Raw genomic sequence first — 13,307 nt, 5'->3', positions numbered from 1 at the left:
CCGGACTGAATATTGAGTTCAACAATTTTAGATCATGAACTCTCTCTTCCATCCCCACCCCCTTTCCGATTTCCCCCCCCCGCCCTTTTTATGTCCAATAATTTATATAGATTTTTCTTATCCCACCTGTTTCCATTATTTTAACTGTATTTCCATCCATTGTTTGATCTCTACCTTTTAGCCTATTTCGATTCCTTCACCCCACCCCCACTATCTGTACCTTGCTTGTCCTGCTTTCTACCCTTAATTAGCACATTCCTTAGATAATATCACCACCTTCAACACCTCTTTTTCCTTTAGTCTATGACATCTTTTGGCTATCTCCACCTATCACTGGCCCTCTATCCAGCTCTACCTGTCTCCCCCCCCCCCCTTAAACCAGCTTATATTTCACCTCTCTTCTATTTTTACTTAGTTCTGTTGAAGAGTCATACGGACTCAAAACGTTAACTGTGTTCCTCTCCGCAGATGCTGCCAGACCTGCTGAGTTTTTCCAGGTATTTTTATTTTTATTTTTGTTCTGGGCAACACACCTTGGGGAAGGATATATTGGCTTTGGAGAAGTGCAGCATAGTTTTACCAGAAATATCTGAGGCAGAATTGTTTCAGATTTGCACCAACTGTAGTAACAGGCGGGAAAGAAGTCGTTTTATCCGTCAGCCGCAATGGAGGGTTTTCACATTGTATTGTCCCATGCCCGTTCCGCCTCATTAGTAATGCATTCACGGGAAACATTCCAGATCACTGGCGAGCGGGCTCAGATTTGCCCACCCTGCCGTGACCTCAGTGCTTCCTCGCTCCTGGCGCCAGATTTAAAGTGCACCAGAGCACAGCCTACTTCACGCCTGTAGACCAGGACTGCTCCAGGCGACAGCCCTGAAAGCAAAGACAGCAGCCCCCAAATTTAGTGACCCCTCACTGAGGCACCTGCTGGGTGCAATGGAAGGCCGCCGCGATGTCCTCTACCTCTGCCCTGACCGCAGGGGGTCCACCAGAGTCACCAAAGTGGCCTGGGAGACAGTGGCAGCGGCAGTCAGCGCCACCAAGCACAGGGGGCGGTGCAGGTAAAGGGTAAGTGCTCTCATCCGTTCTGCCAGGCTAATTTAGCCACTTCGTTGCTCTCAACTCACACACTCACAAACCCATCACACATCCACAGGGATCTCACACCTCAAGGGACAACACCACTAACTCTTACACGCACCCTCACATCTCCATCAGGTTCATACCTTCTGAAGCTTGCGACTTCATCCTGTCCATGGCTCCATTCACCACACAAACATTCCATGCAGTGCCATGTGGCCTGTTTACCTTCTCTCCTCCTGCTGTCATGCAGAACAAGCCTGCTCACATCAGCAGAGAGAGATGCCAGACTGGGATGTTGTGGCCCACATTACTCGCTCACTTTGAAGAGTGTGCCATCGTGCTGGCTGGTGAGGACGTGGATCGTGCTTGCAGTGACGGTGAGGTCGGCGGCGAACATCCAAGTGAGGACCCTCCACCAGATCATCCCTTTCTCAACGCAACTGTGAGTGCTCTCTCACCTCTACTTTGGCTCACAGGAAGCTCTGCCAAAGGACCGACACCCTCATTCAACTAGCTCCTTGGCTCCATCCAGGTCCTCACCTACAGCCAAGTCGACACATCCTCCATTGAAGAGCTGGAAATAAGTAGCCTGGAAGACCCATCACAGCGTTTACCCACACCCTCCACCAGCACAGAGACACACACCCCGGTGGGACCTAGATCTAGAGCAGGCTCGGGTTCACAATCTGTGGTCACTGCATGGACACATGTCCGCAGCAGGAGGAGGCAGGTTCAGCCGAGCTCCCTGACATTCAGAGGACTGCTGGGGAAGATGCATCTATGAGGCCAGAGTCAGATGATAAGCCTCTGGATATGGCCTTCCAACTCATCGTGGAGAGTCAGCACAAGGCAAGGTAACATCACGCAGAGCTGTTGGAAGCCCTCAACAGAGTGACACGTGAGTGGGAGGAGTGCGTCTGCCTGCTCTCTGATGAAGTGGTGCCCACATGTCCGTGTAAGGAGGTCTCCATGGGAAGAATGGCTGACACCATGCAGACCCGGGTCCATGCGGAAATGCACACATACCTGCACTCCATCATGGGAGCCATGGGTGAGTTCCTTCAGTGCAATGTGAGAGGGAGACAGGGCACCTTGACGTCCCTCCAGGTGCTCCTTCCTCTCAAGGAGTCAGGCAAGGGCCATCAGGCACCCAAAGGGTCATCTGCTCAGGAATCTCAGGGGCTGTCCGCTCCCTTCAATTCCCCTTTGCTTGTGACCCCCCCAACCCCCCCCCTTCAACCTCATCCGCTGTCACCGCAGAGGGAGCGGCCGGCCCACAGGAGGACAGCCAAAGTAAGGCCTCAGCTCTCCAGAGAATCTACGCCAAAGTCATCAGAGGCAACAGGGCCAACCATTGCATAGGCTGTCTCCACCCCTGCTGCAGATGTCAGGGCAGCCCAGAAAAGTTGGGAAATTCTGATCACAATTGGTTGTATGGGTGAACACATTTTGTCACCTTTATATTCTGAAAATATATTCACTTTCGCCAAATAATATGTAATATTGCCTTTCAGCTTCATTGACAGGCTTCACGAGTCCTCCCACCACTAGCAGTTCAGCTGCACACAGCCAGACCACGGGTGATTCTGGAGGGAGCAGTGCGTGTGTGTGGCAAGGCCTCTTGGAGCCACATGCAAGCACTCTCCCACGCACGCGCGCTCTCCCACGCACACGCGCTCTCCCACGCACGCGCGCTCTCCCACGCACGCGCACTCCCCCACGCACGCGCACTCCCCCACGCACGCGCACTCTCCCACGCACGCACTCTCCCACGCATGAGGAGCCTTCCTCCATCACACTCACCTCACTGTCCTGAGCATTTTCAATGCTGCCTGCTGGGGTTCACTTTCAGTTGACCATCTGAGCTGACCTACATCTCCGCCCACCCACTGATCACACTCCCATGCAGCACCTGTGCCCGTCCAACATTGAGGCGCCGTCCACTTTCAATTTCGACAATGATGGTTGTAGTCAGGTTTTTGATCAGCTTCCCTGCCCTCTTCCCTGCCCCAGCCACCCATGTCCTTTCCCCCATCACTGTCGATGCCCCTGGCATCACATTCCATCTCCCCACCATCACCTACCAACCCGAACCCTTTTCTTTTCAGGATGTCCAGGTGAACGTGCACATCCCCTACCTTCCAGAGAATCCTACCCCCATCCACATTGATCTCCCCGACTTCCTCCTTCCCACCCCCAGGGTCCGTGTCTGCCTCCAAGTCCCCACCAAACACCCTCGCCGCCCCTTCTACTGCTACCAATGCATACTCACCCTCCTAGCTCCCTCTGTCCCCTCTCATACTCACCATTCCCTCCTACCATGCCCATCCTCAGTTCGTTTCCAGGGAGGCAGTTGCTAACCCCACAGACCCCTCCGTTGCACATTCACCTGGACATACCCCACTTACCTCCTCCTCCCCTGGACACCTTGCTCCCCTGTGACTCCCTCCTCCCCTCCAAAACCCCCCCCCCCAACCACTGGACACCTTCCTCTACCCGGACTCCTTCCCCCCTCCATACTCCCTCCTCCCCATGACATGTTCCCTTTGGACAGCTTCCCCCCCCACCCTTGCACACCTTCTATTCCCTCCACAAACCCTCCCGAGACTCCTTCCCCCCTCCGGACCCTTCTCCCTCCAAACTCCTTACTCCTTCCCCCTCTGAATTCCTTCCCTTACACCTTTCTCCCTCCTTACACCTTCACTTGCCGCATTCTCCTCTGTTAAACCCTCCTCCCCTGTACTCTGTCCTCCACCTGCCAACCTCACCCCCCCTCCCCCCCCCCCGTCACCTTCGTCTCCCACTTCCAACCTCACACCCCCAGATGCCTTCATTTCCCTCCACCCAACTTCACCTCCCCCCAACACCTTTATCACCACCCCCCCTCCCAACCTCCCCACCCCTGGTATATCTTCCTCTCCCAATCACACCTAGATCTTCCTCTCCCTGCCCTTTGCCAACCATCTGTAGCAGCCCATGGCCAAGACTGTGATGTTCTGAAGCAGACTAAAGACATCATTGGAAACCTCCTATCTTCTGTGAACTTCTTTGTGGCGGAGCCATGTCCATGAGAATCCACCTAGCATGCGATGCACGTGTTCCTCCGGGGTCCAGTAGCTGTAGGGCTCCAGCATCATCTGCCCCTCAGATGTCCATGATCTGAGCAAGGCCCTAACGGTAAGTCCTGACTTCTGCACAATACGCTTGTGCAGAAGTGTGCTGGGCCGGCATGTTTTCCTGCTGGCATAATGGTAAATCTGGCGTGGAGTGATGATTCCAGTCGGGCCTTACTTTGCATCCCATTAGCGGGATGCAAATCATGTCCTCACCGGCCTCCATGGTGGAAAACATTGGATGATCCGTCTGTGATTTCACGCCAGTGTGAAACCAATTTTTGGCTGCCTTGCCATGTTGTCCATCGCCCCCCCACAATGACGCCCGATGCCAACGGGGTCAGAAAACCCTGGCTCCGGATTCCAGGGATTAAATTACAAGGCGATATTATACAAACTAGGGTTGTATTCCATGGAATTTAGAAGATTAGTGGGAATTATTATAATTTCAGTAGGGACCATAAGATTTTTTTTGAAAAAGAAGAAATTCAAAGTCCCAGTTCTTTGCTAAATGGATGAAGCTACAAGATTCCACAGTTTAAGACAAAGAATTTTTTACTATAGAGGAGTCAAACAAAGCAAACACCTAATATCTTAGGAAACCTATACTCTAACATTCAGAATCAACATAAGTTAAACATGAATTAACAGGCAAATTGAGGTCAATTTTAAACTGGAAATTGCACGTTAAATGGCAGATATAACTAAGACGGTTCTTACCAATTGGCTCGGCTGTCCACTCGGATTTTGGTGATCACACTCAGTCGCAAAGTCCTTCAAATCTCTGTCTTCCTCCTGAAGAATTTCAGCTCCTCCTCCTCAGAGCAAGCAACATTTGTACCACATATGTGCCAGGCAAATGTCCTCCCCAACAAGAGAGAATCAAACCACCTTCTCATGACATTCAATGGCATTACCATCACTGGATCCCCCACCATCAACATCCTGGGGGTTACTGTTGAACAGAAACTGAACTGGACTAGCCATATAAATAGTGTGGCTATAAGAGCAGGCACCTCCTGACTCCCCAAAGCCTGTCCACCATCTACAAGGCACAAGTCAGGAGTGTGATGGAATACTCTCCACTTGCCTGGATGAGTGTAACTCCCAACAGCACTCAAGAAACTTGACACCATCTAGGACAAAGCAGCTCGTTTGATTGGCACCCCATGCACAAACATTCACTCCCGCCACCACTGACGCACAGTAGCAGCATGTGTACCATCTACAAGATGCACTGCAGTAACTCACCAAGGCTCCTTTGACAGCATCTTCCAAACCCACGACCTCTACCACCTAGGACTAGGGCAGCAGATGTATGGGAACACCACCAGCTGCAGGTTCCCCTCCAAGCCACTCACCATCTTTGACTTGGAACTACATCACCGTTCCTTCACTGTCACTGGGTTAAAATCCTGCAACTCCCTCCCTAACTGCACTGTGGGTGTACCTACACCATGTGGACTGCAACGGTTCAAGAAGGTGGCTCACCACATCCTTATCAGGGGCAATTGGGGATGGACAGTAAATGCTGGCCTATCTAGCGGTGCCTACATCCCATGAAATAATTTTAAAAAGGAGCTCAACTGACAGTAGCGCACTACCAGTCCAAATTCCACAGGCATGGTCTTTACTACAAATGGTACACGTCTGCAGCACCTGCTAAGCTCGGTCTGGGTGGGGTAGACCACCGATGTTATCTTAAAGCAACAGAAACAGCTGCAGCAACGTTTTCTCAGCTTCTGCATCTGGACTCTGCCGCCTTCAACTTGCCTGTTCTGCACCACTGAAACCATAAACTGCTACTAATCAGCTTGAGTTGATCTGTGTCCTTTTGTATCTTTCAACCAGGTTCAGTCCATCCAGAGGTTTTGGTTTCCAAATCTCAAGTTTGTTTCGTTTCCTTAGAAACTGGGAGGGTCAGTTTATTTTTTCTGTTTCCCTTTCCAGTTTCTGTTTTCAGTTAGGGTCTGCTCCTAAAAATACAAACTTCAATAGCACAGATTCCCCCATAGGATAGGAAAGCTGGAGAAAATCATTTCTGCTGGTTGGGGAGTCTAGGACTCGTGGGGGTGTGGGGGGTGATGTTGGTATGGTCTTAAAAATTAGAACCAGACTTTTAAATTGTGAAATTAAGAAGCATTCCTTCATGCAAAATGTCATAGAAGTTTGGAGCTCTCTTCCACAAATGGCAATTGATGCTTGATCAATTGTTAATTTTAAAATTAGAGATCGATAGATCTTTGCTAAGCAAAGGTAGTAAGAGAGATGGGGAAAAGGAGTTAGATCACAGATCAGCCATGATCTTATTGAATGGCAGAACAGGCTCAAGGGGCTAAATGACCTGCTCCTTCTCCCATGTTCTCATGAGCAACTGGAGAGGGGCAATAAATGCCACGCTTCAAGTAACATCTACATCCAAAGAATTAATTTTTAAAATTCGGTTGTGGGAATAGTGACTAATTTACATCCGCCAGCCCTATGTTGTGACACTAATTGATGTGGTCCCTACAGTTGTCTAGGCTGGGACCCACGAACCTGGCATAGACTGAAACTTGAACTGCTGTTGTCTTGTAGTCTGTGACTCAGCTACTCAGCTTCACATTCAGAGAACATGCTGAATACTTTTCTGAAAGTTTCATGAGTTTTAAAATTTGCACAAATTAGTCTTTAGTTGTTGGAGGCCAATCATCTCAGTACCAGGACATCACTGCAGGAGTTCCTCAGGGTGGTGTTCTAGGCCCAACCGTCTTCAGCTGCTTCATCAATGACCTTCCGTCCATCATAAAGTCAGAAGTGGGGATCTTCGCTGAAGACTCCAAGGTGTTCACCATTCACGACTCCTCAGTTACTGAAGCAGTCCATGTCCAAATGCAGCAAGACCTGAACGACATTCAGAGTTGGGCTGATAAGTGACAAGTAACATTTGCACCATACAAGTGCCAGGCAATGACCATCTCCAACAAGAGAGAATCTAACCAAATCCTCTTGGCATACTATCACTGAATCCCCCACTATCAACATCCCGGGGGGTTACCATTGATCAGAAACTGAACTGGACCAACCATATAAATACTGTGGCAAAAGGAGCAGTTCAGAGGAGTCCGATGGAATGCTCTCCACTTGCCTGGACTAGTGCAGTTCCAACAACGCTCAAGAAGCTGGAGATCATTGAGGCCAAAGCAGCTAGCATGATTGGCACTGCATGCGCCACCTTCAACATTCACTTCCTCCACCACCCACGCAAAGTAGCAGCAGTGTATACCATCTACAAGATGCACTGCAGCAACTCACCAAGGCTCCTTCAACAGCACTTTCCTAACCTGCAATCTCTACCACCTAGAAGGACAAGGGCAGTGGATGCATGGGAACACCAGCACCTGCACATTCCCCTCCCAGCCACACAGCATCCTGACTTGGAACTATTTTGCTGTTCCTTCGCTGTCGCAGGGTCAAAATCCAGGAACTCCCTCCCTAACAGCACTGTGGGTGTACAGACACCACATTTTAAAAATTCATTTACAGGATGTGGGCTTCGCTGGCTAGGCCAGCATTTATTGCCCAGCCCTAATTGCCCTTGAGAAGGTGGTGTGAGCTGCTGCCTTGAACCGCTGCAGTCACTGTGGTATAGGGTGCACCCACAGTGCTGGTAGGAAGGAAGTCCTAGGATTTTGACCCAGCAACAGTGAAGGAACAGCGATATATTTCCAGGAATGACTTGGAGGGGAACTTCTAGGTGGTGATGTTCCCCACTACATGGACTGCAGTGGTTCAAGAAAGCAGCTCTACCTTCTACAGTTGTGTAGGCTGGGACTACCTCTTCAAGGGCAATTAGGGATGGGCAATAAATGTTGGCCCGGCCAGTGAAGCCCACATCCTATGAACCAATTTTAAAAAGTAATTCAGATTACGGTAACGTAACCATTAAAACCTACTGAAATAGTACACATAGCCAGCAGTTACTTTTTACCTTTCCAACTTATTGAGGTTCTACTAATTTGACTTTTGGTCTGTCTTGTATAGTGAGCCCGACAAAGGAAATCAAGATTATTTCTGCTGTTCGACGGTGTAGCATGAGCAGCAGCTGCGGCAGCAGTGGTTATTACAGCAGTAGCCCCACCCCCAGCAGCAGTCCTCCTGTGTTGTCCAATCCAAAGTCTGGTAAGAGCACACGCCTGTGAGTACATCAAGTTTCTGATTGGTGCTGTGTGGAAGGCACCAAAGGGGCTACAAATGACAATTTTCTTTCGATTTGCAGCCACAGTTCTTAAGGAGGGTGCATGGCACAGTTTATGATTTACTAACCTTGTTGGAAGCACTCACTTCAAATTTCTATGTATATTGTTGTAATGAACGCTGACTTAAAACATCTCTTCCAAATTATTAACTTAAATGTTTTTGCTTGTTCTTCAATTCTTTGAATTTGATGGTACAAGTGCCAACTCAGTACCATTTTGCAGAATTTAGCTTTTTGTGAGGACTTTGGATATCAGTGATTAAAGCAGTGAGCCCTGACCTAAAAGAATCTACAAGACTTTTAAAAGGGAGGGCAAAAAGTGTTCGTGGAGTAAGGCCCAGAACCTTCCATCAGAGATGACCTTAAAAGGCTAGTATGCAGGTACAGCAAGTAATTGGGAAAGCTAATAGAGTGTTATCATATATTGCGAGGGGAATTGAATACAAAAGTAGGGAGGTTATGCTTCAGTTGTACAGGGCACTGGTGAGACCACATTTGGAGTACTGTGTACAGTATTGGTCACCTTATTTAAGGAAGGATGTAAATGTGTTGGAAGCAGATCAGAGAAGGTTTACCAGACTAATACCTAGAATGGGTGGATTGTCTTATGAAAATAGGTTGGACAGGCTAGGCTTGTATCCACCAGAGTTTAAGAAGAATAAGAGGCGACTCAATCGAAACATAAGATCCTGAGGGGTTTTGACAGGGTGGATGTGGAGAGGATGTTTCCTCTTGTAGGAGAATCTAGAACTAGGGGCCACTGTTTAAAAATAAGTGGTCGCCCATTTAAAACAGAGATGAGGTGAAATACTTTTCTCTCAGAGGGTCCTGAATCTTTGGAACTCCCTTCCTGAAAAGGTGGTGGAAGCAGTCTTTGGATATTTTTAAGGCAGAGGTGGATAGATTCTTGGTAAGCAAGGGGGTGATAGGCTATTGGGGGTAGGTGGGATGCAGATTTCAGGTTACTATCAGATCAGCCATGGTCTTATTAAATGGCAGGGCAGGCCCGAGCACCGAATTGTTCGTATGTAAGGATAAGTGTCCAAGACACACTCACACCATGGTGACGGTGTAGAGGTATTGTTGCTAGATCCGGGGAGACAGGGTAATACTCTGGGGACCTGGGTTCAAATCCTGCCACAGCAGATGGTGTTAAAAGTCTGAAATTAAAAGTCTAATGATGATCATGAATTGATTGTTGTAAAAACCCATCTGGTTCACTCATGTCCTTTAGGGAAGGAAATTTGTTGTCCTTACCTGGTCTGGTCTACATGTGACTCCAGGCCCACAGCAATGTGGTCGACCCTTAACTGCCCTCTGAAATGGCCTAGTAAGCCACTCCGTTGTATCAAACCACTCACCACTACCTTCTCAAGGGCAATTAGGGATGGGCAATAAATGCTGGCTCAGCTAGTGAAGCCCATATCCAATGGATAAAAAAAACTGGCTAAAAGAGCCCTGACATCAAGTCTCACACACCTTTGCTAAAGTTTTTTAATTTTTTAAAAATTGGATTTAAAAAACATCAGTTTGGAAACCTGGATATTTGGCACTCCATCAATTCATTCAATCAAACATTTAAGACTAAAACAGAGGGAAAAGTCAAAAAAGCACAACAATGAGTTCCACTGTACTTGTTGCTGTAGAGGGTCAAGTTGGATCAATCTGTTTAAAACTATCATAATTCTTCTAAATATAGACCTAAATTGTTTCACTAAAATTTGCAGAGGAAGGCCGGGATTTTCCAGCCCCCTCATGGAGGGACCCGCTACGGGAGATTCGGCGGCCCATCCAAAAGGCCATTGACTTACAGTGGGACCGGATGATCCCGGCAGTGGGCAGGACCAGAAAATTCCACCCGAAAGTACATCGGAGTATTCCCTTCAGCATCTCGTAGAATTAAATAATTATTCAAGCTGTCCTGTTGGCTCAATGTTAAGCTAATATGCAACAACTGCCTGTTGCTGAACCACATAATCTCGACAGCTCACATTTGGAAAACCTATTATTAATTTGCTATTTCCTCTAATATGATTTGTTTTGATCCTGAAACAGGGCATTAGTTTTTCTAGATTTCTTTGTCTGTCAGATTGAGATGATACGATCAGCTGTCTTTGCCGTGTCATTCCTGTCCGCTAGCCCATCTGGCCTTTGGTAACGCACCTCCCAATCCTGAACTGATGAATTTCTTGAGTTTCTCTCCTATCTCCCCTCATGCCCTCTCTGAGTTCATCTTGTCCATGAGACCTACCTCCTGTTCCCTCAATCCAATTCCCACTAAACTGCTGATCACCCATCAACCCCTCCTGGCCCCCATGTTAGCCAATAAATAGCACTCTGTCTTCAAGCGTTGTCCCTCTCTGCTTTTACATCTGCGATCATCACCCCTCTCTTCAAAAAAACATTTGACACCTCCATCATTGCAAACTACAGTCCCACCTCCAACGTCCCTTTCCTCTCAATCCTTGAACATATTGTCGCCTCTCAAATCTGTTCCCTTCTTTCCCAGAACTCCATGTTTGAATCCCTCCAATTAGGTTTCCACACCGGTCTCTGTACAGAAACATACCTTTATTAAAGTTACAAATGACATCTTATGTGACCGTGACAAAGGTAAACTTTCCCTCCTTGTCCTTCCCAAGCTGTGGTGCAGCCTTTAACATGGTTGATCACACCACCCTCCTCCCAACACTTCTCCAGCTGGGTGAGACTGCTCTCATGTGGTTTCATTCTTATCTAATTGTAGCCAGAGAATCACTTACAATGGCTTCTTTTCCTGCTCTGCACCGTTACCTCCGGTGTCCCCCAAGGGTCTATCCTTGACCCCTTCCTATTTCTCATTGACATGCTGCCCCTTGGCAACATCATCTGAAGGCACAGCTTTAGTTTTTCACATGTATGCTGATGACATCCAGCTTTACCTCACCACCAGCTCTCTCCACTCCTCCACTGTTACTAAATTATCAGACTGCTTATCCCAACATCTGGTATTGGATGCGCAGAGATTTCCTCCAGTTAAGTATTCGGAATACTGCAGCCATTGTTTTCAGTCCGCGCTCCAAATTCCTCCCCTAGCTACTGACTCCATCCCTCTCCCTGGTAACAGTCTAAAATTAGGTCAGTGTGTTTGCAATCTTTGTGTCACATTTGATCTTGAGATGAATTTGTGACCCCATATTCATCCCATCACTAAGACTATTTCCAGCTATGTAACATTGCTTGTCTTCACCCCTGTCTCATTCATCTGCTGCTGAAGCCCTCATTCATGCCGTCGTTTCCTCTAGACCTGACTATTGCAATGCACTCCTGGTTTGTCTCCCATATTCTACCCTCTGTAAACTTGAGGTCTGCGAAAACTGTACAGGCGTCTTGCAGCAAGCCCTGTTCCCCTATCACCCATGTGCTCACTGACCTGCATTGGCTCCTGGCAAAGCAGCATCTTCATTTTAAAATTCCCATCCTTATTTTCAAATCCCTCCATGGCCTTGCCCCTCACTATCTGTGTAATCTCCTCCAACTTCACAACACTCCAAGATATCTTCTGGCCTCTTGTACATTCCAAATTTATAGTTGCTGCACCATTGGTGGCTATGCCTTCAGTTGCCTGGGCCCCAAGCTCTGGAATTCCCTCCTTGCACTTCTCTGCCTCTCTATCTCGCTTTCCTTCTTTAAGGCACTTCTTAAAACACACATCTTTGACGAAGCTTTTGTTTATCTAACCTTTTATCTCTTTCTGTGGCTTAGTGTCATGCTTTGTTTGATAATGCTCCCGTGAAGCACCCTGGGACATTTCATTAAGTTAAAGTGCTATATAAATATTAGTTGTTGTTGCCGCATTACAGTAATACCTAAATACTGCTTAGACAAATAGTGACCAAAAAGAGACTAATTTCCTCTCGTAATTGTGGCTTAAAAAAAAAGTTCTAATTTTAAAACAATTGAACTGTAACAGCAGCTGAAGTGCGCAGTTGCAATGAATTGAGTACCATGGACCATGAATCACGCGTACATCTTCAGAATTCTGCATTTTGTTTCAGTTTTAAAGAGGCCTGTAACTATAGAGGAACTCATAGCCCCCGGGGCACCATATATGAAGAAGACGCTTACAGTAAGTCTGTCATTTGAACCATATACAATGCTCCATTCTACTGTAGCCTACAATAATTAATCTAACACTGTTTCAGAGCATTAAATAGTTTTACTTTATTACAATTGAACAGTGTTGCATACTTGAGATTCTTATACTTGTAGAATAAAAGGCCCAATTTACACTTGGGTAGCTTGTCCATGTTGAAAATATTAAGGAGCCTCATAGAAACAGATTTTGAACATTTAGGTTTTGATTATTGGCCAAGATAGTCACTGAATGCTTTTAAAAATTAAGAGGTTTTTTTTAAAGTACAGAAGCCAGTTTAAGCATCAGGAATTTGTTTTTTAAAAGCAGACTTTGGATGAAGATTCAATATGCCTGTTTATTTTAAACATTTGCTAAATTGGCTTCTCTTCAGGTTGTGGGCGATGCAGTCGGCTGGGGATTTGTTGTACGTGGAAACAAACCATGCCATATTCAAGCAGTGGATCCCAGTGGTCCTGCTGCTGCAGCTGGAATGAAGGTAATTTTTTTTCTCTGAAGCACATTAAATACAGATGGCCAAATGTTGACTCTTTCAGTCAAGTATTGGGCTTTTAGTTCCAAGCTTGTGCTTTTTATTTAGGGTTTAAACTTCAGCAGTCCAAACCTTACATAAGGTTCAACACATACAATTTTATGACACAATTTTAAAGGACTTCAGAATTGGAGACATTTGAGGGGTTCACATGCACAAATCTAGGAAGGGGGCAGGACAAGTAATAAGGCCATTTTAAAGAAG

At 47.1% G+C, this 13,307-nt stretch overlaps 1 protein-coding gene across 5 annotated transcripts in view; it reads left to right on the top strand.

The window, feature by feature from the left end:
* Positions 1-13,307, top strand: part of deptor (DEP domain containing MTOR-interacting protein) — a 92,906-nt gene that overhangs the window by 60,229 nt on the left and 19,370 nt on the right. For all 5 annotated transcript variants that reach the window (XM_078540178.1, XM_078540179.1, XM_078540180.1 and 2 more), the window contains exons 7-9: positions 8,223-8,360; positions 12,474-12,544; positions 12,945-13,049. In XM_078540178.1, coding sequence (XP_078396304.1) covers positions 8,223-8,360; positions 12,474-12,544; positions 12,945-13,049 — 314 coding nt within the window. The remainder of the gene's footprint in view (positions 1-8,222; positions 8,361-12,473; positions 12,545-12,944; positions 13,050-13,307) is intronic.

The sequence above is a fragment of the Cetorhinus maximus genome, chromosome 4 (genome assembly GCF_964194155.1).
Source record: "Cetorhinus maximus chromosome 4, sCetMax3.hap1.1, whole genome shotgun sequence".
Taxonomy (NCBI): domain Eukaryota; kingdom Metazoa; phylum Chordata; class Chondrichthyes; order Lamniformes; family Cetorhinidae; genus Cetorhinus; species Cetorhinus maximus.
This window is presented reverse-complemented; position numbering and strand designations above follow the sequence as displayed.